The sequence below is a fragment of the Sapajus apella genome, unplaced genomic scaffold (assembly GCF_009761245.1).
Source record: "Sapajus apella isolate SASKATOON/1434 unplaced genomic scaffold, GSC_monkey_1.0 scaffold13, whole genome shotgun sequence".
NCBI classification, from domain to species: Eukaryota; Metazoa; Chordata; class Mammalia; order Primates; family Cebidae; genus Sapajus; species Sapajus apella.
The window spans coordinates 27,814,888-27,839,340 of record NW_022436953.1 but is presented as its reverse complement, the minus strand read 5'-3'; the positions used below and the strand labels follow the sequence as shown (position 1 = coordinate 27,839,340).

Below are 24,453 nucleotides of genomic sequence, written 5' to 3'. Positions count from 1 at the left end.
GTGAGAGGGCTGCTGGCCACCCTCCACCCGCAGAAGCTCTGAGGAGTGTTTGCAGGTTCCTGCGGACGTGTGAGCGTGATCAAACACAGGGGTTTTTGTGCTGGTCACTGGGTTTTTTTGGTTGTGCTCTGCCACTGTGGAACCCAGACAATTTTGAGCCTGTCCCCTCTGGGTTGGGAGGTGCAGTGCTTCGAATGAGTGTTGACACCACTTTGCTAGCTGTCGGAAATCCCCACAAGCAAGGGCGATTTCAGTGTTTTTGGCACCAAGAAAGTTGAGACTTGACTTAACGTGGTGATTGTGTTCTTTGTTTCAGCAGACATTTCCTGAGCAGCTCTTTGTGCCAGGTTCTGGGGACTCAGGGGACTGAGGCCGGGCTCATGCCCTCCAGAAGCGCACAGTCTATGGGGCTGGCGGCTCTCTGGTTCATTTCATGGCCCTGTGATTCAAGCTCTGCATTCTGCACAGAGGCAGAGGGTATGACTGACTCAGTGTGGGGTGTGGAGGTCTTCCTGGAGGTGGTGACACCTGAGCTGAGTATAAAAGATGAGGTAGAGAGGCTAGAGGCTGAGAGGGCAGCAGGGAGCAGCGGGGGAAGCAGGTTCTAGGCTGAGAGACCAGCGTGAGCAGAGGCCTGGGGACAGGAAACTATGTGGTATTTGGAGAACTGCAGAATGTTTGAAGAACAGGCAATACATGCATGCGTACAGACTTAGCAGTGAAAAGCAGGTTCCTCATCCCCGTCCTTCCCGGGGGAGCTCCTGTTGCTATTTTCTTATTTGTCCTCCAAGACATTCCATGCATGTGCAAGAATATAGAGACACACACACAAATGTGTATATAAAATACATTATTTTTTATGTTTTTGATTTAGAAAGTATTACCTATTTCTTGTGGAAGTCAATACCGCATTTGGTTCAAACTTTAAAACATACAAAAAGCTGTTTCTTGAAGAGTCTTCTCTCATCTCTGGTCCCGGCTACCCATTTCTCCCTGAAAACAGCTTTTGTGTTAAGTTTCTTTTGTATCCTTCCAGGACTTCTGTATTATGGGCACAATTATTTATTTAGTTTCACTCAAATGGGAGCTGAATCTGCCCACTGTCCTGATCTTTGCTTTTCTACTCAGCGCTGGACCTGACCTGAAGATGCTTTCCTATTTGGATATGTTGGGCTCCTGAAGCCTTTTTAAAATATTTTTTAAATTAAAATTTAAATCGACACATAATTTTAGCTGTTCATGTGGTACATGGTGATGTTGCGACACATGTAATGTTTGGTGATCGGTTCAGGGTAATTCTCGTGTCCAGCATCTCACACACTGACCATTTCTTTGTGTCAGGAATGTTCAGTATCTTCCTTCTGTTTTTTTTTTATTTTATTTTACTTTAATTATTTGTGAGAATTATAAGCTTTACCTTCTAACTATTTGAAATTATATAATGTGGTTAACCATGGTCATCCTGCAGTGCTATAGTTGAACTAGTGGAACTTACTCCCCGTCTGGCTGTAATTTCAGATTCTTTAACAAATCGCTTTCTCTTCCCGCCTCCTCTTGACCTTCCCTGACGTCCCCCTACCCTTCCCAGCCTCTAGTCTCCTCTGTTCTGCTTTTTCCTTCTATGAGAACAATTTTTTTTTTAAGCTTCCACATATCCTCGTAGCCTTTTGGAAAACTGCGTTTTGTCCTTTGCATGGTGTTGCAGTGTGTATTTAGCCCGTCCTTCCTGTTAGGCAGTTAGGCCACTTCCTATCTTGGCTGTGCCTAACGATACGTATTATTTTGCTCATTAGCAGGACAGTCTGCAGGGCAGGCTGATTTGGGTTGAGGTGCACGTGGTTCACAGGGAGTGAGTAAGGATGATGGAGCTGCACGAGGACACGGGCAGGTTGTTTTGTGCTCATCTCTAGCAGCTGACCTCTTCCTCCTAGTGAAAGGCAAGTGACTTTTCAATTGGATTCTGCTGAGTTTTGGGGAAGCTGTTTAATTCTCTTGCTGCCTCCTATAAGTAACTTCTGCAAAAGGAGACCTGGCCTAGGGTGGTCTCTGGAAGCAAGGTTTCACCAGGGGTGTGGTGGGCGTTGCTCAGGGAGACTCCGTTACAGACCTTCAGGCCATGCCCTGCAGGACAAGGCTAGCCAGAGCGGAGGCCCTCGGTGTGGCTCGACCAGCATTGCATGCTGAAGCCTTCTGGGTGCAGATGCCACTTCCGGGCACTTGCTAGACTTGGGCATTATGAACATCACAGTTCTAGTCAGTATGTTGTTGATTTATTAATAATTGAAGCAAGTTCGAGTCTGCCCAGGCAGAGGACCTGCAGCGTGTGGGAGGGAGAGACTGCAGGATGACTCTGCACCCACCCTGTGAAGGTTGTGATGTATGTTTCTGAACTTTATTTTTTGAGATGGGTTCTTACTCTGTCCCCCAGGCTGGAGTGCGGCAGCATGATCTGGACTCAATGCAACGTCCCCTTCTGGGCTGAAGCGAGCCTCCCACCCCCACCTCCCGAATAGCTGGGCCACCGGCATGCACTACCACGCCCAGCTAATTTTTTGTATTTTTGGTAGAGATGGGGTTTTGCTGTGTTTCCCAGGCTGGTCTCCAACTCCTGAGCTCAAGGCATCCACCCACCTCCGCCACCCAAAGTGCTGGGATTGCGGGTGTGAGCTACCGCACCTGACCCAGATTTCTGAGCGTTACAGGGCCCAGTTATTTTATCATGCTATTTGTTTTTAAAATATACTCTGCCTTTTAGTGCATTTTAATTGACTTTTCATTTCACTCATGCATCAGTTCATAAGTTTCACCTCTGTGGGAGTGGGGACTGTGGCTTATGTGTGTTCGTGTCTTCAACTCTACTGTCATCCCAGCAGTCACTCATCACTCGGTAAGGGTTTGTTGAATGAATGAACACAATTGCCTGTCACACAGGCTTTTGTCAGGGCCCACGGCATGCTGTTGTTAACTAGTCATCCAGCACACTTGAAACTTGGTTTTGTTCAATGTCAACCTCTGACCAGGACTTGTTAAATTTCATCCAGTCTGATCCCATCCAGTTATTCAGTCTGATATGGTTTCATTTTTTGTTTTTAAGTTAAATTTTTAAAAAATTACTATGTTTTGAGATAGGATCTTCCTTTGTGGCCCAGGCTGGAGTGCCACTGTGCCTGGCTGTGTTGGTGGTTTTATGTATACCCTTCCTTCTCCTGCACATTTTCGAACTCCTTCCTCCAGATACGGCAGGGAGGAACCCCTTTCCACAGTGAGGTGAAGGCCAGTCCACATTTGGTTTGGGAGGTACGTGGAGAAGTGCTCAGAGGCCTGGCTTTAGAGTTTTGCTGCTGACTTAGTGAGTGAGCTTCCTGAGAGCAAGGGAAGTACACCCAGGCCTGGTTCAGATGGCTCCACAGGGGGACGGTGGCAGCCACAGCTGCAGCTGGTGTACTTGGCAGTCTGTCAAGCACTTTGGGGTGTGCTGCGGACAGACAATTGAATGAATCTTTGTTTCTGGAGCCTGGGTCGTTTCTGATGAGGAAGATGATTACTCATTTTGGGAAGTTGGGCTAACTCTTCCAAAGTCCTTTGAGTCTTGCTTAGATCTGTAATGAAAAACCTGTAAGAGTTCACCTTGGCATCCCAAGGTGTTTAGTTTGAAGCCTGGTGAATCTGCTTGGCTGTGTCATTTCCTCTCTAACACTCCCCCACCCAGGTCTTTTAAGTCAGGAGGCCTGACTGTCATACCCAGAGTGCTTAGAAGGAAGTGGGGGAAGTGTTTGCAAATGAGGTGCCCCTTTCTTCTCCTGCTCCCCACCCCTGTGGCATGCCAAAAAATAAAGAAGGCGCTCCAGACCCATTGAGCAGCTGTTCTCCCAAACTTCTTAGATTAACTGTCGCCATTTCTAAGTAATTTCAGGACAAATGCCTGGACTTAGCTTTGAATTAGGACTTCATGAAGCCCTTCTTCTTCTTCTTCTTCTTGTTTTTTTTGTGAGACGGATCTTCTGTTACATAAGCTGGAACGAAGAGGTGCTTTCAGAGCTCACTGCAGCCTCGACCTTCCTAGCTCAAGCGATTCTCCCAACTTAGCCTCCTGTGTAGCTGGGACTACAGGTGTGTGCCAGCATGCCTGGCCATTTTATAAATTTTTTATAGAGTTGGGGATCTCTCCATGTTGCCCAGGCTGGTCTTGAACTCTTGGGCTCAAGCAATTCACCTGCCTCAGCTTGCCAAAGTGCAGGGTTTATAGGCATGAGCCACTGTGCCTGGCGGCGAAGCCCTTCTTTGCAGGAATCTCTTTCTCTGCCTTAAGAGGCAAGAATCTGGTGCTGTTTTGATCTGTATATAGACAGATGGCTGTTACACATGCAGCAGCTCCCCCGCCATTGTGCTGTGGCTGGTGGTGGGTATAGTCTTACTAGAGTGTATCCTGCCCTCCACAGCCCTCCCCTGTGGTAGGAGCCAGGTAGATAGCTTTGGCCATTTGACCCGAGAGGTGCCACAGAGCTCGGGTATTCTTGTTGTATGACAGACCCGCCTGGCAGCTTAGAGTCCCTCCAGTTTTGTTTTGGCAGATGACGGCATTCTCGGATGTGTGGTAGCGCTTGCGGTGTGGTGCGGGGGGAGAAAGGAGAAGGCGGAAGGCTTAACATGTGATTGACGAGCCTGTCTGATTAATTTCTACAACAGACCCTGTAGGTTGGTAGATATGACTCTGTTCAGGAAGTGAGGGGAGTCCTGAAGTGTGAGCTGAGGTTAGGATGTGACCTCGGAGTGGGTGGCAGCTGGGCAACCTGGTGGCTCTCGTGCCTATAGCAGTTCTTACAGAGATGTTGGGACCCTCTTGGGTCACCTGTCATGTCCTAGTGTGATAGTGTCTTAGTCCAATGTGTTGGGGCCACCAGCCTGCAGGCCTCCTAGATAAAGAGATCATGGCCCTCACAGCTGTGTTCTCAGGCCCAGCTGCTGAGAGATTACCTTCCTTCTGTGCAGTGGCTCTGAGGGTTCGGCGCGAGCTGTAGACACCAACAGGAATGCTCCTTCCTGCCTGCTGAGTGGCTGGAGCTGCCCTGGTAGGAAGGCTGTGTGTGTAGCCTGGGCTGGGGGTGGACTGTCCTGCAGGAGGGGGAGTGTTGCTGCCTGAGAGCCCATAAACATTTTGTAAAGGAGAAGGAGATTCTTGTTCTGAGAGGTAGATGAAGATGTCAAAACTGGTCAGTGGCTAACTTCTGGCTCTCCAGTAACTCCTCTAAATCAGGTTGTTGTTAGCTTCACGGAAAGACACCAGGATGCCCGTGTGCAGAAGGATTGAGCTCAGAAAATGCATTCATGCGTACACCCCCATCCTCACCCCATGGATATGTCAGGGAGGGGGCTGCTTCTGCAACACCACCTCCCCTTCCCCTGTCCCGCCCATGGCAGGAATGTCACTGTGGCCGCCTTCTCCTGACTCTGCTATGTGGAAGGTCACAGCCAGGGCACTTGATGGCAGCAAGTAAGGATTTGGCCTTTGCTACTGTCCAGTTTCCTGGGACCTTGAACTGCAGGTCAGGTCTGAGTAGGACTTGGGAGGCCAGCCTGCAACAGCCAGCATAGCAGGTGCCCCAGGACAGGCATCACCAGCTGACTGTCCTTTCTCATAGTTCCTTCAGCGCCTTTAAATCTAGTGATTTTCACGCTCTCTCCAGAGTTGCTATTTGCCTATGACAGGTGAGGAAACTGAGGCCCAGAGAGGCATAAAGACCTGGCTAAAGCCACACAGCTGGTGTGTGACTGCAGTGAGGGTCTCACTAGTCAGAAACGGAGCTTCTCTGGCCCAGAATCTCTTTGACACGCGAGGGAACTGAGGCTCCAAGAGGGGAACTAACCTGGCAAACGGGGCAGAGCTGGTAAGTGGCACTGTTGGGCCCAGAGCCCTGTCCCCTGACTGCTGTTCATCCACCTAGGCCACACAGCCTTTTGTTTGGGCCTTTCCATTTTTGTTTTTAAATGTGTTTTTAAACCCTGTTCTGTTGGTTTTTAGTCATGGTTTGAGTAAATTCAGTATACTTATAAACAGGTCCAACTGAAGAACAGGTCATGGTCGCCTTAGGCCCAGTGACTTAACATGATGGTAGGTTGTCGCTGGGGCCCGCTGCGGTCCCCTCGCTGTCCTCTGGTTCTCTTCCCGTCCTTTCCCTTGCCCTGGCTGGGAGGAGAAGGCAGCATCAGCTCTGTGGCCGCTCGGTAAGGCGAGTCTCTGTCCATGCCTCCTGCCCCTCCTCTCCTTCCTCGCGAGGGGGTCAGGTAATTTCTAGTCTATAGCAAGCTCTTCTTTCATAGCGTGGGGTGGGTTAAATGACATGAACGGTAGTCAGAATTACAGGAGTGCTGATAGGAAACTCGTCTGTCAGTTATTTTTCATTGATAAATGAACTCTTGACAAGTCATGCGTGCACTTGGCTTCGGTTTCAAGAACCGACATGGCCGTCTCATTCCCGTGCTCAGATTGGCTTTGGCTCTCAGCACTTTTATGTCCCTGAGGAATGGCATTCCTCCCCCTCCTCTTGAAATGTTATTTGCTTTAAAAAGCGGAAAATCCCTACAGCATTGTGAGAGTCTCTGACAAGTCCAGGAGAACAGAGTTCCGATTTGGTTCAGCTCATTTTACTGTTTTGCCTTGTTTTGTTTTTTTCCATTCCATTAAGGAGACACATAGGGGAGGCTGGAGCACTTTGTTCAGCCAGGGGCACAGGTCAGGTCTCTTTCAAGCTGTGTAGTGCGACTCCAGTTCTTCCCCAAATGTGGCCTTTGGCGGCCTTTGGTTACTTGAAGGACTAGTTCGGGGAATATGCTTTTGCCCCAGTCACTGAGGAAAGCACCTCCAAGGACGTACCTTCCTGTGGAGAAGAGGGACGAGGGAGGGCTGAGGATGCCCTTTCTGTCTAAGGACAGCAGGTGCCTCTTGCTTGCAGCCAGCCAGCCTCACTCGCCCTGAAACGCCCACCAGCCCAGTTGCAGGAGCAAGGTACTCGGAGGACTCAAAAGCATTTCTTGGCCCCTAGAAGCTAATGCTGTAGCTGTGAAGGCGAGATGTTTTTATCCAATTTATGAGCATTTAATAAGGGCCTATGCTCTGCTAGGAATTGTGCCTACCTAAGGATTTCAGTGCTTCTAGGGATATTTTTGTAGTGCCCCCACCTTATGGGGCATTACCTCCTTAACTTATAACTGAAGTGGGCACAACAAGGGTAACTTCTCACATGTTACTAAGGCAGAAAGCTGAGCACAGATACATAGCTCAGCCAGGGCCCTGCAGCTCCTCTGGGACTGAGCTGGGACTCCAGTTCAGTGCTCTTGCTGTGATACTGGCTTAGCAGGCAGATAGCAGTCAGGCTGCTGCTGCGGGCAGGCTCTGTGCTGAGGCCACAGGATGACTGAGGGAGGTCCACACCTAGGCCGCACACACGGAGGGGAGGGAGAGGGCTGCCCACAAACAACTGAGGAATGAACTTTGAGAGAAGGGCAGGGTGGCTGTGGCAGAGGCAGAGGCAGGAGGCACAGGGCCTGGGGAGAGAGGGACAGTTGGATACAGGTTCCAGCTGGGGCTGCAAGAAGTCACTGTGACACCCTGCAGGCCCTGGAGCACCCTGAGCTTCCTGGGAGACACTTCACCTTCTGCAGGTGATTCAGTGTGGCTGCACCTCCATGCAGTTAAGGATGGAAAGTGACAACTTCCTGTCCCACTTGTACCCTCTCTGAGATACTCGTCATCTGCCCATTTTTCCTGCCCGCAGTGGAAGCCCGCGTGCTATCTTTCAACATCAGTTCCAGAAGGTTGACGTTTGGCTGGGGCACCTCGGGATGGGCTGTATTAGAGAGTGTGTGTATTGCAAAATTAGTGTCTGCTTTGGCATTTGATCATTTAGCTGACAAATCAAGTACTTAACAGATAATTACAGTGAAACAGTTCCTGGAGCAGTGGGGTCCAGGGATTAATACAAAGACTTGGGAGTTCAGTAGATGTGGGTCGAGTCCGCGCCTCGTTCACAACTGGGTGACCTTGGGCCCAGACCTTAATTCCCCCCTCTGTAAAATGGGATAACAGTAGCTGCCTCTGATAGGGCTACTCTGAGGATGCAGTAAGCACAGGGCCTGGCACTGTTGCTACGGCTAATATTTTCCTCATGCTACATTAAAAGGTAGGCTCTGTGTCACCTGTTATTTTTTGCTAATAGAACTAGCAAAGTATTGACAAAAGAGGTTTTCTTTGCGTCTCCTTTTCTGTATGTGGAAGGTGGTGCTGGCAGGTATGTCTGTCAGTTGCTTCTCAGTGGGACCTGAAGATACGGGCACCTGGGCTGTGGGAGTTGTTGAAGCGTTCCCTGTGGTATGGAAGCTGCACGTTTGTGGGCCCTGTCCTCTGGTTGGAACACCAGACTCTCTTTCCAATATCAGCTTAGTCTGGGAAAGTAGAGGACCTGGATAAAGTTCTTAGGCAGCTTTCAACTTTTATCCTTTAGATGCAGATGGTTTAGTTATTATGTAAAATCAGCAAGCAGAAGCGTCCCCAAGCAGATTAAATCCCTTTGTCTTGGTGGAGATGAAGCTTAACTGTAGCATTCGGTGCCCCTCGGACCTCTCCTCGCACTTTTGAGTTGTCACCGAATTTGTCAGGAGACAGCGTGACCCACCAAGCAGCAGACTTCCCCAGATGCTCATACACTTGCTTCTGGATTCGGTCTACAGGTTGCTTTTGTCACACCAATAACTGAAGCTATGAAAGTTTAAAAGTGCACAGGTCCTTCGCAGAAGACGTGTAATTGCCTCTTCCCTCCCATTTCCTTTGCTTAATGGGAGGGGGAAATGGAAGCTCTGAGAGCAGTGACTTCCGTGAGCCATCAGGAAAATCCCTGTCACTGGCCAAGTTCATGTTGAGGTTTTGATCTGATTCCTGTTTTTAAGATGGTAAAATTAACTGTGAAACTAACGTGTGCAAACAGTAAGTACGGGCCAAATAAAGATGCTGGAAGAAGGAAAAGTTTGTCCTGATGATGTTCAGTATGGTCAGTTTCTTTTAAGGGATAGCCCTTCAAAATGCATTACAGAGCATTTGGTAAACTCCTCTAATCTTCTTAAGATTTCTATAGGATTGTAGAGTTTGCAGCACTTTCTCATAGGTATTAATTCATTAGCATGCAATCCTCTTTTGAAGTGAATGAGGCAGGTGGGGCTCCCACTTGCTGGAAGCTGAGAGTCCCCGGCCACGGTGATATCAGACAGCTGTGTTCAAGGGCTGTAAACAAATAAAGACACATTGAAGACTGTAGAACAAAAGAAAGTTTGTGTTAGCAAGCAGTTGTGTGAGAGCAAAGCTGTCCCCCTGTTTCTGTGGGGTCGGAGATGGAACGGCCTGGGGAGGAAGGTCTGGATTTGAATGCTGGCCTTGCCCCTGCTGGCTGTAGGATGTTGGACAAATTACTTGATTTCTTTTCTTGGAGCCTCAGTCTTCCCATCTGGAAAATATGTGCACTACCAACAATAATGCCTATTCATAGGAATGTGAGAGGATCAGCTGAGAAGAACCTAGCTGTGGTCGAGGCCCAGGGAGATGGGAACGGAGGTGAGGGTGGAGGGCTGTGGCTGGAAGTGTGGCTGTGTGGGGCTCGTGGGGGTGGAGATGGGCTCTGGGCCTGTGTGTGCCCTCCCATGCATTGGCCTTGCTTTGGGCACAATGCTGGCGAGTTCGGGGCTGTTCTTAGGCAGATGCACTCTTGGGGTGAGGACTTGGGAGGTGGGCAGAGGCCCTCTGCCACTGTGTCTGCACCCAGGGAGCATAAAGGTAGTCAGGGAAGTGGGATCACGGATCAGTGGAAAGTCTGACCTTGCCTTTTGCTCTTTTCAGTGGAAATCCTGGTGAAGATGAGTCACTGAGTGGAGGTTCCTGGGGTTGACCCAGAGCACTGTGTCCCCATGATCAGGTTGGGGTGCCAGCCAAGTGGAGACCCTCACCCAGCCCTCCTTTGGCAGATACTGGGTAGCCCCAGTGAAGGCAGGCTGGAGACCCGCTCTCATGAGCGCTTCCCGGGGAGTCACGGGAGAAAGGCAGGAGGTGAACTTGAGGACTGGGATGTGACAGTAGGAGACTAAATACAGGGCAAGGAAAGCTGCTGCAGAGGGGTGAGGACGAGGCCTGTGAGAAGCGCCCACCTGCTGGCTCCTTGTGCAAAGGGGAAGGACACCAATGCCTGGCCTTCGCTGCTGAGCTCTTTCATATGCATTTTCTTATTTAGATCAGCAGCCCAAGGGCAAAGGTGTTATCCCCATTGTGTTTATTTAATTAATTAATGATGATGATTTTTTGAGACAGGGTATGTCTCTGTTGCCCCGGCTGGAGTACAGTGGTGTGGTCTTGGCTCACTGCAGTCTCTGCTTGTCAATTTCAAGTGTTTCTCCTGCCTCAGCCTCCTGAGTAGCTGGTATTACAGGTATGCACCACCACACCCAGCTGATTTTTGTATTTTTAGTAGAGATGTGGTTTCACCATGTTGGCCCGTCTGGTCTTTAACTCCTGACTTCAAGTGATCCACTCACCTCAGTCTCCCAAAGTGCTGGGATTACAGGTGTGAGCCGCCGAGCCCAGCCTAATTATTTCTTTTGAAATTATTTCAGAAGAAATAATTAGGCCTCCCTCTGTCACCCAGGCTGGAGTGCAGTAGCGTGATCACAGCTCATTTGTAACCTCAAACTCTATGGCTCAAGCAGTCTTGCCTCAGACTTCCAAGTAGCTGGGAATACAGCATACACTTCCACACCTGGCTAATTATTTTAGTTTTTACTTTTTGTAGAGAGGGGGGTCTTGCTGTGTTGCCTAGGCTGGTCTTGAATTCCTGGCCTCGAGCAGTCCTCTTGCCTCAGCTTCTCGAATGCTGGGATTACTGGTGTGAGCCACTGTGACCAGCCTCGCCCTCATTTTAAAGATGAGGAAACTAAAGCCAAGTGATTTGAAGGTGAAGACCAGGGCTGCCAAATTCCACAGCACACACACACTCCCCCCACCTCCCCTTGCATGTGGTCTCCCTGGTATAATCAGTGGGTTTTAAAAAAAGTTTTAAAATTTTATAAATCGCATAATCCAGTCTTTTGGTGTTTAGTTCTACGAATTTTGATAAATGCGTAGATTGGGGTTTATTTACATTTTTTATGTTGAGATCATTTTACACTCATGCAGTTACAGGAAGTAATACAGAGAAATCTCACATACCCCCTACTCACTGCCCCCTAACGGTAACATCTTGCCAGACTCATGCAGTGTCACAAGCAGAAAATTGTCACAGATACAGTCGAGACACAGAACATCTCCGTCTCCAAGGGTCCCTCCTGCTGCCTTTTCATAGCCACATCCGCTTCCCTCCTGCTCCCACGACCCCTCCCCAACCCCTGACAACCATTCATCTCTTCGCTCATTCGGTAATTTTGTCATTTGAAGAAAGGGACATAATTGGGCTCCTAGAATAGTAAGCCTTTGGGGACTGGCTCTTTGACCCTGCCCGAGTCTCTGGAGGCTCGTCCACGTTGCTGCGTGTGTCTCTGGTTGGTTCCTTTTTATTGGTGGGTAGTATTCCACAGTGCGGCTGTCCCTGCCACGCATGTTTAACTATTCACCCAGTGAGGGGCCTCTGGAGTATTTCCTGGTTTTGGCTGTTATGGATAAAGAGCTGTTACGGACATTTGTGTGTGGGTTTCGTGTGAATGTAAATCTTAATCTCTCTGGAATAAGTGCTAAGAACTCTTGCTGGTAGTTGTTTGGGCATTTGAAGGGTTTTTTGGGGGGATGGAGAGGCGAGGCACTAGTGGGCAGTGCAGACCTAGGTGCTGGCCCACAAGGGTTCAGATCCCAGCTTTGAACCTGGACTGGGCGAATTGCTATATATGGCTGTAAGATGGGGCTAATTGAACCTGGCTTGTGGCTAATGTGTGTAAAGTGCCTGGCACATAGTAGGTGCTCAATAGATAGGAGTTTTTCTTGATATAGGTTAAGAGAAAACCCACTAGACCACAGCAGGGTCTGTGCCCCAGAGGTGGCCTCTGGGAGGGCTTTGCCCCCTGTGGAATCACCTAGTTACTATCTTTTCCATGGTCATAGCACCCTCCCTCCCCACCCCCCGCCCCAAGCTTTGAAAAGACTCTGACCCTGTTTGCAGACTGGGCTGTAAGTCTCTGGCCTGGTCCTGGCATTCCCCAGTGACATTGGCTAGGCCGGGGCCACAGATCATAGGAATCCCAGGAAATTCCAGAGCGTGCTGGGCTGTGTTGGTCTGGATTCGCCTCACAAATTCTGAGAATGTGCCCAGATCATTTCAGATGTCGCTGTAATTTAGCTTGATTCCAGAGATGTGTATTGTAGCTGTTAGGGTATGCGAGGGATTGTGGTAGGTGTTGCAAAGGGTTCAGAAAAGATTGCTCTCCCAACAGATCAAAGCAGCCACCTCCAGCTTCTCACCTCCTTTGGGAGCCCCCGCAGCTGCATGATAACGTCTCCTTTGAGTGTGGCATTCAGAGCCCTGGGTCTGGTTTGAGTCTGTCTCTGGCTCCCATCCTGCTGCTGTGCCCTCTGTGTGCCCTGTGTGCCAGCCACCGACATGCTCATCGTTCCCATACTCCGAGTCCGGGCCAGTGGCCACGCCTTGCTTATACCCTTCCCTCTGCCTGGGTGCCCTGCCCTTCCTGATGAAATCTTGCCTGTTTTTTAAGAAGTAAAAGTACCATGGGCCAGCGTGGGCTGGAATATTCAAACCGCACAGGGGGCCGGTCGCAGTTCCTCTCTGGAACTGCCGTGCCCTTCTCAAGGCACCCGCCGTGTGGGACCATGCTGGACTCCCTCTTTTTTCTTTTTTGAGGTGGAGACTCACTCTGTCACTCAGGCTGGTGGACTCACTCTTCTTGCTTTGTCACATTATGGCATTTCTTGGAGATTGTTTTATATCCGCAGTTTGAACTGCCTCATTAAAATGGTTTTGAAGGCCACATGGTATTTCCTTCAAATTAACACCATCATTTATTTCACCATTTCCCCAGTTTGTAGGCATCTAGGTTGTCCCCATTCTTGGGCTGTTACAGTGCCGTGTGTCTTTCCCACCCCCCCCCCCCACCCCCCGCCGTGTGCGAAAGAGTCTTTAAGACCCACGTCCAATGTCACGTCTCCTTCTGCCTGCCTCTGGAATGTGGTGCCTGGGTCACTGTACTCTGAGACCCCCAGGGCAGGCATTGTGCCACACCTGCCTTCTCCTTTCCACGCCTGGCATGTGTGCTGACCGCCCAGTTACCCAGGCGCTTCTGGTGCTTCTGCTGCCTCTCCGAGCCCTGGCTCCTTGTCTGGACTCTGCTGGGGATGGAGCTGGAGAGAGCTGGGATGCCCCATCTTTGCCTCCGTCTGGCTTCCTGCTTCATGCAGAGCTGTGTCTGGATGGGCTGATGTGTTCCCATGGCGATAGACTTCTACAGTCTCATTCTTACTGGCCTCCTCTTACTTCCTCAGAAGGATGGACCATCAAATAGCCAGGCCCTTGTTGATAGAATTTAGTTTGTTTCCCTTTAAACACATTTGAGAGGATGGCCGCTTGGACGTCTGTGGCCAGGAAGAGGATCTGGACTCCGAGCCTCCCCCACGAAACTGCTAGCAGTAGCTGCTGTTGATTGAGCACTCACCCAGATGGGTGGGGCACTGAGCAGAGGACTTGGGCGCTGTTTTCATCAGACAGTAACCTGGTGAGGCAGGCACCATTTTCCCTGTTTTACAGAGACGGAAACAGGCTCAGAGAGTAACTTGGCAAAGGCCCCTCAAGCCATATATTTCAGGAGCTGGGATTCCAACCCAGTTGTGCTTGACTCAGGACCCGAGCCTGTAGCTACTGAGCCTACCTGGCTTCCTAGAGAGGATGGAAATGGGGGAGGAGGAAACAGGCAGCTCACCTCCTAGGCCTTGTGCCAATGACTGGCTGCCCTAGAACTGAATTGGGGCTCACATGCAGAGAGACGACGGCCGCCATTAGGCCTCCACCACCGAGGAGGCACAAAAGGCCTCTTTGAAAGGCGAGTCCAGGAGCACCTCTCTGGCCTGTCCCTGAGCTGAGCCTGCAGTGGGTGCTGACAGGCGTTTCTGGCTCAGCTGCCTGGCCAGAACTTGGAGGAGTGGTCTGAAATTCTTTCCTTGAGCAGATCACACTTGGTGAGAGCGTGTCACTCCTGGATCAGTGTGGTATTGAGCCTGTGCATCAGGTCTCTCAGTGCGACCTGGGAATCCTCAGACTCCCCTGGGTGCCCTTCCTGAACAGTGAAGCCTTGGAACATGTGTTGATTTCCCTCCTCCCCTTCCCTGCTTTTGCACTTTGGATGAACCTTGTTTTCGAAGAACAGTAGAAGGTAATTTTCCTGTGCTTGCCAGCTGGCCTGTAATTGAGCAATTTCAATAACACCCACTGTAAAGTCTAATCGAAGTAAACAGGAAAATATGATTTACAATCTGGACAGCAAGTAAATACCAGGGTGCAATTAATTTTTACGCAGCAGCAGATTCTAAAACATTTTCCTGTGTTGAAGAGTTTGTTTCTGATTACAGATTAATACTAATATCATGATCATTTCTTACTTTCTGATGGTGATCTTTAGATTCCTTGTATCTGTGTGATTTTCTTTGAAGGTTTAACTGCATGGGGAAATAGAATCAGAGACATGAGTTTGTAAGGAGGGATTTTTCAAACCTGAACCAAAGGCTGTGTGTTCTTTGTTCATTTGCTTGCTGGGAAATGATGGTGGATTATTGGAGAGGGGAAGTGGATGACCTGTGCAGAATGGCGATGCTGAATGGGTTCCATCACTGCTGGAAGCTTACTTAGTTTAATTCATTCTGGGGAAGATGACAGCTCTGAAGGCCCCCAGTGTTGCAAAGATGTTGATGTTGAAATGTGGCACCTCCAAGGACAAGAAATGTATGCCTTTTTTTGGGGTGGAGGGGGACACGGAGTTTCACTCTTGTTGCCCAAGCTGGAATGCAGTGGCGCAGTCTTGGCTCACTGCAACCTCTGCCTCCTGGGTTCAGGCAATTCTCCTGCCTTAGTCATCCGAGTAGCTGCGATTATAGGTGCACACCACCACGCCCAGCTAATTTTTTTGTATTTTTAGTGGAGACGGGGCTTTACCATGTTGACCAGGCTGGTCTCGAACTCCTGACCTCAGGTGATCCACCTGCCTTGGCCTCCCAAAGTGCTGGGATTACAGACATGAGCCACCACACCCAGCCAAATGTATGCCTTTTTAAATGGACCCCCCGATTGTTCCAGTAGCTTCTGTTCATAACTAGATAGAGAAGGGAACCAGCATGCTGACTGCCAGTCCCCTGCTGCCAGCTGGCTGCCTGAGGGCTGACTTCTTTGGCGTTGGATGCGGGGATGAGGCGTGTTACGACCCTTGGCCTGCTTTAGCGCCTCCTGGTGTGTGCTGAAGCTGCCTGGCAAGCCAGCTTAGTGCTAGGATGTCACATGACTTGAGGACACTGCAGGGACAGGAGATTGTTAGCCACCCAGACCCTGAGATAGATCTTCAAGGTATCATGTTGCTGGACCCCGATCTGTTGTTCTGCCCATCAGGCCATTTTACAAATGAGGCAGCCCAAGGCTGGCATGGCAGGGGTGCGGGGGCTCTGAGAAGGTAACTCTGGGCCTTAGTGACTCTCCCAGGGTGCATCTTCTTTAGCAGAGAGGTGGTTCCAGTTCCATGGGGTTTCCAGGACCATGGGAGGGGTGACTCTCAGGGCCCTGGTCTTCCTTAGTCCTGAATCTTTTTGCTTTTCTTTTGCCTTTCCAGTGAGTTGACCACACTTGGCCATTTCCCAGAAGGTCCCACCCCAAGGGGATGTGGCCAATAGGAAGCCGTTTCTGCTGACATCAGTTCAGGAGGTACACATCCCAAGTCTGCCCAAGTGAAGATGGCTCATGCCCGCCGTGGGATGGAGCCCAGCGCCTGAGGTCCTTATCATGGTGATGATCCTAAGTGAAAGCCTCAGCACCCGGGGAGTGGACTCCATCGCATGCGGAACCTTCAGCCCTGAACTGGTGAGGACCTGCTTTCCATGACCATTTTTGAGGCCTGATGTACAGAGATAGGGCTGTGGACTGAGCACTCAGGTTTAGCAAACCGTGTCCAGAGCCCCCAAGAGCAAAGCTCTGTGAGGCGTCCCAGGCTGGGGCCACAGGGCATAGGAGCAGACCTTGACTGAGAACTCCCTGGAAGGAAGGAGCTCAGCTGAGATTTGAGGTCACCTGGTGAATGAGGAGGGGAGGCCATCCGCTGGTAAATAACAGCAAGCATGGTTCTGCAGGCTGCCAGCCAGGACCGGCATTCCTTCTGTCTCCACCCCTTAAGGGAGGAGGTTTTCAGAGGAGGGTGGTTTCCTGAATGGGGACCCAGATAAGCTCTTGGGTGGTGCTGCCCAAGAGCTGCTGCCTGGGAACATGGAGAGCGGGAGGAGATGGGGAAAGGCTGTGTGGGCTGTGGCAGCAGCTACCCTCTGCCAAAGATGGTTCAGCCTGGACCACCCTGACCTTATGGTGGACTAGGGCAGAGAGGGAGATAACTTGGCTGTCTTAGCCTGTGAGCGAAACCACCTCCAACAGCTGAACCCGGTCAGCAGACCTGTCCTTCCAAGCCCTGTTCCTCAGATGTGAGTGGGCACGGAGGGGGTGAGAAGCCACACTCAGCCATAAGCGGTCTTGTGGGTGAGTTTTACAGATGGGCCAGTCTTTGGAACTCTCCGCAGCATCTGTGGTCAGGAAGGGGCCAACTGCCAGGGTCACCTCGCCCAGGACCCTTCCCGGCACCCTTCACAGGCCCTCATGAGGACCCACGCTAAGCCTTGTTGGTGGGTCCCCTTCCCCTGTCTCATGCCAATGAAACCAGGCCTTGGGCAGATAGACCTAGGTCTTTGGCTGTGGCAGGAGCGTGGGAAAGCCACCGAGATCTGTGTTCTTTCCACAGGCGTCACAGAGCGCCTTCCGTGTGCTGGGCACTAGGCTGGAGGAGCTCGGGGAACAGGCTGAGACGGAGCCAGGCCCTGCCTTCCTCACCCCTGAGAAGCTCCGGGTCTAGAGGGAGGGTGCCTGGAGAGCTGTGAATACACCGACATTTGAGGATCCCAGGAATCAGGACTCCAGCTGAGGCCATAGGCAGCCCAGGGCGTGTAGGGCAGCAGGGCCGGCCTGGCTGTAGCCCTCCAGGGAAAGCCTTGCAGAGCAGGGACACTTGATTTGGCCTTGAAGGGTGAGAAGTGGCTTAGACACCGTTGGGCCCAGCCTCATTTTACAAACGAGGCAGCTGTAGCCTGGAGCTGGCGGTAACCGCCTCCCCGGCCCCACCTCCTGGGCCGGCTGCCTGGGAGCTGGACTCCAGTCTCGGAGGCCCTCCCTGTCAGGTCTCTCTAGCCCTTACCAGGCGTGGCACTGGTGCCACTCTGCTCGTGGGCCTCAGCCTGTGAGGTCTCTATGGGTGTCACCCCCAGCTGCAAGGATAGGGACCCAGCTTTGCTCCTTCTTGTTCCCCAGCACTGCCGGGGCAGGGCAGACAGCAGGCACCTGAGCTGTGTTTGCTCGATGGCAGCCTCTGTCCCTGCAGCCGGGAGTAGAGCTGCCGTGACCATTCAGTGCTTCTGCCACCACCCCTGCCTTTCCAGTTCACATTTACCGTGGAACGAGGTTCCTTCTCACCAGCCCCACCGCTGCCACCCTCGTTCCGCCTGCTGTTTTCCCGCCTGGATTCTTGTGGTAACTGGTCCCCTGCCTCTGACTCTTTTTAACCTGTTCTCCACCCAGCAGCCAGAGAGAGTCGCAGTCAGAGCTGTCCTCCTCTAGAGAACCTTCCACTGGCTTTGCCCTGCATGCTCAGCAGACACCCAGTCCTTACTAGGATGTACGTGGCCCCATGTACTCTTGTCCCTGTGACTGCTCTGACCCCATCCCTGGCACTCTGCCTCCTCACTCTGCTCAGTCCCCACTGACCTCCCTGTTCCAACATGCCGAGCGTGAGCCTGCCTCAGGCCTTTGTACTTTTTCCTTGGCCTGGAGCGGTCTCCCCACAGTAGGACACACTCCCTCCCTCCCTCCTTCCTTCTCTGACCGCTCCGCCTACAGGTCAGCCGCACCGCCGCGCCTACGCTTATCCCCACCACACTTGCCCCCTTTCCTGTCTTTTTCCCTCTTAGGCACTTAGCACTTTTAAACATGTCCCTGTGGATCTTGACCAAGTCCTTGTACTAGCAGGGGAGCTGTGTGAAGGCAGGGGTGCCCCTCTTCCCTGTGGCTGAATGCATAGGGCCCAGTGCATGGCAGGTGCTCAGTGGACGTTTGTGGATGGACGAGCGTGCAGTTCCTGTTGCCTGGTGCTTCTCTTTCTCCTTTGTCTTACTGACTTTCTGGCTGCTGCTCATGCTCACAACTGAGTGGGTGTGACTAGAGAAACTCTAACCAAAAAGAGGTGACCTCAAGGCTGGGGAGCCACTGGAGGTCCCGAGAGAGGAGCCCTGCCCGGGTCCAGCTGTGCTGTTGGCCGCAGTGGCCGCCTCTGTGCTTGATCCCTTCTCAGGGTGGGTCTGCCTGGTGTTGGCTTCAGAGCTGCTTCAAGGACACGTGGGCCCAAGGTTAGCTGAAGTGCTCTTCCAAGAGATGTGGCCTGAGCCCTGCCAGGAGGAGCACGGTCTCCCAGCCCTAGCCAGGGAAGGAAAACCCATCTTCTCAGAAAAGGACAGTGGTCAGGGGACAGCAGGCTGCTTTGCTGGAAGAGATTCCACCACGTGCTCTCTTGCTGCCTCCCAGATTAGAATCTGTGCCTTCTTCCTGAACTCTCCCTGGCCTTGTCGGAAAGCCTTCTTTCTGCTGTGTTTTGTTACTGGCCTGTCCGGCCCAGAACCACCCAGTGTGCAGTGCTTCGGGCCCATCTGTGCTCCTCCTCCTCCTCTTCTCTCCCCCTGGCTCCAGATGAGAGGTCCGTTGTGGGGAGCAGCCCTGTTGAAGAGGGGCCTTCTTGCTGCTCACTTTGCTGATGCACTCAGAACACACTGAGTGTCAGCACCTGGCCCGGCCTGGCTCATGCTGCCTGCCGTGCAGCGTGGGCCAGCAGGAAGGTGTCGGGGTGCTGCTGCGCTCAGGGTCCTGGGAAGTGTATTAGTCCATATCATGTTGCTATAAGGAATACATGAGGCTGGGTAATTTATAAAGACAAGAGGTTTACTTGGCTCATGGTTCTGCAGGCTGTGTAAGAAGTACGGCATCTGCATCTGTTTCTAGTGAGGCCTCAGGAAGCTTCCAGTCATGGCAAAAGGTGAGGGGAGAATAGGTGTGTCACAGGTGAGAGAGGGAGCAGGAGGGAAGTGACGAGGTGCCAGACCCGTGAAACTACCAGCCCTCATATGAACTAGAGGAGTGAGAACTCCCTGATTATCGTGGGGAGGGCGCCAAGCCACTCACGACGGATCCGCCCCCATGACCCAAACACCCCACCAGGCCCCACCTCCAGCCCTGGGGGATACATTTCAGCATGAGATTTGGAGGGGACATACGTCCAAACTGTATGATCAGGAGGGCACTTTCAGAGGTCCAAGTGCCTCCTCCCTGTCCTTGAGCCTCACGCCACCTGCTGAGGGGCAGGGGTGTCCCCATTTCTACCCTATTATACAGACAGAAAACTGAGGCTCAAAGAGCCCAGGAAGGGGCTGCCCCAGTCACAGATTTCAAGTCCAGGCCCTGTCTGCTTCCCCAGCACCTTCTCAAATGGGCCCTGTTCCAGGGGCTGTGATCACCTTGGAGCCCCTCCAGACCTTGGGGAGAGAGACACGATGTAAATAACCGAAGAAATACCGAAAATAATCTCGGTCTGGTGATGACATCCGCAGGACAGAATGTGAGATCAGCTGATGCTAGCGTTTGCTTTGAACAGCCAGCATAGGTTCAGAGGAAGTGGACGGGGTTTTGCTTTAGCTTCCTAAACGGGTAACATCATCCCCGTGTAAATACCATCAAGATAACAATAGGAATGATGGAAAATAATTTGTCTTTTGTTTTCTAATCAGACTAAGTAGATAACAGTTGAAGGTTTAAGATTTAGAAAGAAAACGTGATTGTGGGGGAGGCCAGGACTGGTCAGCACAGGCACTTTGGAATTATGGGAGCAGGCCCCAGAGGCGTAGCTAACCCTGGGTCCCCAGTCAGGCCTCAGTCACAGAGGCAGGAAAGTCACAGGGGCTTCGTGACCCTGGGTGTCATGTGGCACTGGGGGAGGAGCTCGTGGCCAACTCTGAGGCCAGTTGAGGGGCCTGGGGACTAGGTCTCCCTCCCTGCCTTCTTGGGGGTTCATAACACGGTCCTCTGGTTCTCCTTTTTAAAAAAACTAAATGCTGGTGACACAGCTGTCTCTTCCTCAAAGAAAGGTGTAGGAAAAAAGGGAAAAAAGGCCCAGTGCTCAGCATTTTGCCTTTCCCAGCACAGGGCCCACCCGCCCAGGAAGAGAAGGCCCTGAGGCTCAGGCTGTGCTTGTGGCCCTGGCCTTGCTTGCACTGCCGGCAGCCATGGCTGGGGCCGGTTCCCCTTTCCCCACTCGGCCCGGTGCTGTCCTCTGCTGAGTGGGCCCTTCCTTCCAGTGTTCTAACATGAGCTGCTCCCTGGAAGGCAGCCCAGACATTTGACCTTGGAGTACTGTGCTCCCTCCCGCACGCCCACGCTCGGGCCAAGGGCCTGCTCTCTTGTTTCCAGAGTGACCACCTCCCTTGGCCAGGCCGTTCTCTCTGCAGCCAGTCGCCCATCCTCCCTCAAGGCTGAAGACCGAAGGGAGCTGACGGCTGGCTGCCCCTGGGCAGAGGGCAGTGTGTGGCTCCAGGAGGCCTGACTTTCCCCATGGCAATCAATGCTGGTCTTTTGGAGGGGCTGATCTGGTAGATGGAGAAGCACTTCCTTCTGCACTTGTCAGATGAGGATGCCAGGGCTTAAATGACTTTCCTCATCTGAGGAGTTAGTAGCCGTGTCGGGGCTTGCACCAGTTGCCTGGGCACTGCGGTTCTTCATGCTTTGGGCCATGCTAAGTTGGCACCTTGGGCTCACGGCCCCAGCCATGATCCCTGGCAGGCCCAAGGCCGGCCTAAAGTTAGAGCTCAGGAGTGCACAGGGTCCCGGGCAGCCTGATGCCGTTCACCCTGGGCAGGCAGAGATACCTAGGGGCCTGCCCATGCTTTGGCTAATCCCGGAGTCCCAGGAGTCAGGGCCACTGGATCTCCATCAGCATTTTGAGAGCCTTCGCCTGAAGGCGCTGTTCCCTGCTCAGCTTCTCTTTCTAGTTTCAGGCCTGGATCTCCTTTTTACTTTCGGCTGCTACAGTGTTGCAGGGTTCCATTTCAGAAGTGTGGGTGTCCCGCTCGTTCCCCTGCAGGGCATGAGTGTGAGCCTCCCCCTGTCACGCCGTGGCCCCTGTGACGCCACGTCAGGAGATGGAAAAGGCCACTTGATTGCTTTAGTTGATAACGTGCAGAGGAAAGTTATGGAGAACTGTGGTTGTGGCCTGGCATTTTCTGCAGGGCCAGTTCCTCATTTGGAGCCTTAATTGTGTCTTTATTTAAGCCAGGGCTGCTTTCTTTAGTCAGACAGATGGCCCTGAAGCCTCCATTTGATTTCCAGCTTTTGCCTTTCCTACGAGGATCTAATTCCAAAAACCTTCTCTCGTGATCTGAGGCGCCTCAGAGAGATGAGGCCCTGCCCCGGGGTGGGCTTGGGAACAGAGGCTGCACAGTGGGAGACAGACAAAGGGGAACATGCTGTGGTCTGATTTCACTGCAGACCTCAGCTAGGGCTCGGGTGCTTGCTGAGTGCAGACACTGAGTGTCTTGTGAAACCTCAGAGGGCCGAGTTTCCCTCAGGGCCTGGTGGGTCTCCACTCAGTGATTTGCTCATTCTTCCGACTGTGGGTGCCGGAGCTTCGAAGGGCTGGAAAGGCTGGCTGTAGGAACGGCACACACCAGTGGGAATGTTAGCCTGTACTGGTATCCGGCGGAGAAAGGCCCTGGCTAACCCAGAGCCAGGCGGGAATTCTGCTGCTTTGCCCCTGTGGAGTTGGACCAGGGAGACCTGCCACCGGTCAGGGTGTGCTGGGCCTGGCGCCCTGGGAAGCTGTTGGTACATGACGTTCTGGCCTGGCCGCCACTGGCTTAGCCTCACAAATGGGGCTCAGAAAGCAAGATATGGGCCCTGGTCTTGTCTCGAGGTCAAACACGAAATCAGTCAGTGTTCCTCATTTGTCAGCTCCAGAGGCCATCTCCAGCTCACTCACCCCAAAAGAGAACTTTCTGGAGCACAGGGAGAGCTTGCAGAGCTAGAGGGGAGGGGAGCAAGTTGGGCCTCAGAAAGGGCAGGGCTGGAGCAGCTGGGAACACTTTCGAACGGGTGCTCATGGGCAGGCTCAGGGCCTCACTGCTGGGCTAATCATCCCCAGCCCTGTGGTCAGGAGTCAGCCGTGGAGCCAGTGTCTGGTAAGCAGGCCTGAGTTCTGGGCCCAGCCTGGGGTCGGGAGGTGGAGGCACCTTGGTTGACAGTCCCACTAAGACATGATCCAGTGAGGGTGAAGTTACCCCAGTTCAAAATTTGGGTGCTGCTGACAGAAGAGGGGGCTGCACCCCTGGGCTGTGGCTTCATCTGTTGAGTGTGAGGAGCAAGCAGTGGCTCACCTGGGATGAGGACATGGAGACCTCGCTCCTTCAAGTTGGAAAGGTGTGCACCATTGCTAGTTCCTGGGAACCCTTAGGTAGAGTGTTGGAGACCGCATGCAGAGGCCAGGCTGGCCTGTGGGCAGCTCTGACTCTCAGGCTGGCCTCTCACCTCTTCCCCACTGAGATTTGACTTGGCACGAGGCCGGCGATTTGGGGAGGCAGTAGCTTCTGCCCAGTGAAAATCTATTTCCATTGCCTGCCATCCACTGGGTGTGTGGCTGCAGGAGTGAGGCTGGCACTGGCAGGTGACTGTGGCAGTGGTGCCTGCCGTCTGCTGGGATGTTGGAACCAAGACAGCCCTCCTTTCTCAAGAAGCTTCCATTTCCATGGAGCAGAGGATCAGAAGAGGAACAGTTGTTCTAGTACCTACCGTGTTCATTAATCGAGGCGATGGGGGAGCAGCATGTGGCAGGAGGCACTACTTTAGCCAGGATGGTCCGGGAAGGCCACTGAGGAGGCCGTGGGACAGGAACAGTGCAGAGCCTGCTGCGTGACGATCCCAGTACAAAGCCCCTGAGATGGCACTGACTGGCCCGGCCCCACTGGGTGGAGTGAGTGAGGTGGGGAGGGCTGGAGCAAGGTTGGGGGCACTCTGGTTGGCTCATACGGGGCCATGTATGCTGTGGAGGAGAGGTAGTGGCTGGATTTGATTCTGGTTGCAGTGGGAAGTTGGTGGAACAGAATGACATGGTCCGATCTCTGCTTTAAGAAGGTGGCTCTGGGCTCTGCGTGGAGGGTGGGGAATGGGGGCCGAGGGCACAGGCTGTAAGAGCGGTTAGGAGGGGTGTTACTGGGGCTGGCAGCGCTGGGATCAGTGCCAGTGGTGGGGTGGTGAGGAGTGTGTTTTCCAGGTTGGAAATGGCAGGCCACTCTGGGGACATGCAGCAGATGCTGACAAGTCCTCATTGAATGAAAGAATGATCAAGTCGAGTATCAGCGAGTGCCTAGGGTGCTCTGTGTGCTGGGCCGGTGCTGCCTCGGCAGGCAGACAGACCCCAGCATCTCTGGCAGCGTTCCTTGTGAGGGCCTGGGTCAGGAGGGCCCTGAGATCCCCTTTGATCAAGAACAAGCCGGCTTGGTGAGAGGCAGCCAGCAAGCACTGTTCTGCTGGCCAGGCTGTGGGCGGCTCACTCGGTGGCTTCCTGCTTCGGTGTGGAAAACCCCAAGCCCTCCTCCATGCATGCCAGTGAAGCGCACAGGGTGCTCCAGTGTTTCTGCTGTCTTCTGCTCTCCCCAGCTCCCATCCTGGTGTGGCCTCTGCGGGCTCCCAGCCTGGGTTGCCTTTGCCCACCTGGCAGGCGCAGGGCTGGGGGCCGGGGTTTCCCAGGGGGTGTTTTCCTTGCGCCCAGGTGCTCGCTTAGTACTGGGAGCCACCTCGCTTGGCAAGTGAGGCCCCGACCCGCCTTCCCTCTGTGAGCCTGAGAGCCGGGGGCCTGCCTGGCATCCACAGGCTGAGCTCTCCACTGTGCAGGCATCCACAGCAGCAGGCTCTCATGCACTTGTCACCCACTGTCCATGGGATGACTTTGGTGTGGTCTCAGCTGCACCTCTTAGCTGGGATTGTGTGGGGGGATGGGGGAAGCAGGTACAACTGTTTTGAATTCTTTCCAGATATTCCCACAGATGGCGGTAGAGGGGATGGTTATGTCACTGTAGAATCCAGGAGGGTGACCTGGCCTAATGAT

At 52.7% G+C, this 24,453-nt stretch overlaps 2 protein-coding genes across 4 annotated transcripts in view; both read left to right on the top strand.

Annotated features, from left to right (window-relative positions):
- Window positions 1–9,027, top strand: part of EEF1AKMT2 (EEF1A lysine methyltransferase 2) — a 69,568-nt gene extending 60,541 nt beyond the window's left edge. The window contains exon 7 of the mRNA XM_032281946.1: window positions 8,725–9,027. The gene's annotated coding sequence lies outside the window, so the exon portion shown is untranslated. The remainder of the gene's footprint in view (window positions 1–8,724) is intronic.
- Window positions 1–24,453, top strand: part of FAM53B (family with sequence similarity 53 member B) — a 115,026-nt gene that overhangs the window by 20,964 nt on the left and 69,609 nt on the right. For 2 of the 3 annotated variants that reach the window (XM_032281941.1, XM_032281942.1), the window contains exon 2: window positions 15,838–16,085. In XM_032281941.1, coding sequence (XP_032137832.1) covers window positions 15,966–16,085 — 120 coding nt within the window. In that variant the 5' untranslated portion in view covers window positions 15,838–15,965. The other variant, XM_032281940.1, reaches the window with a different exon arrangement.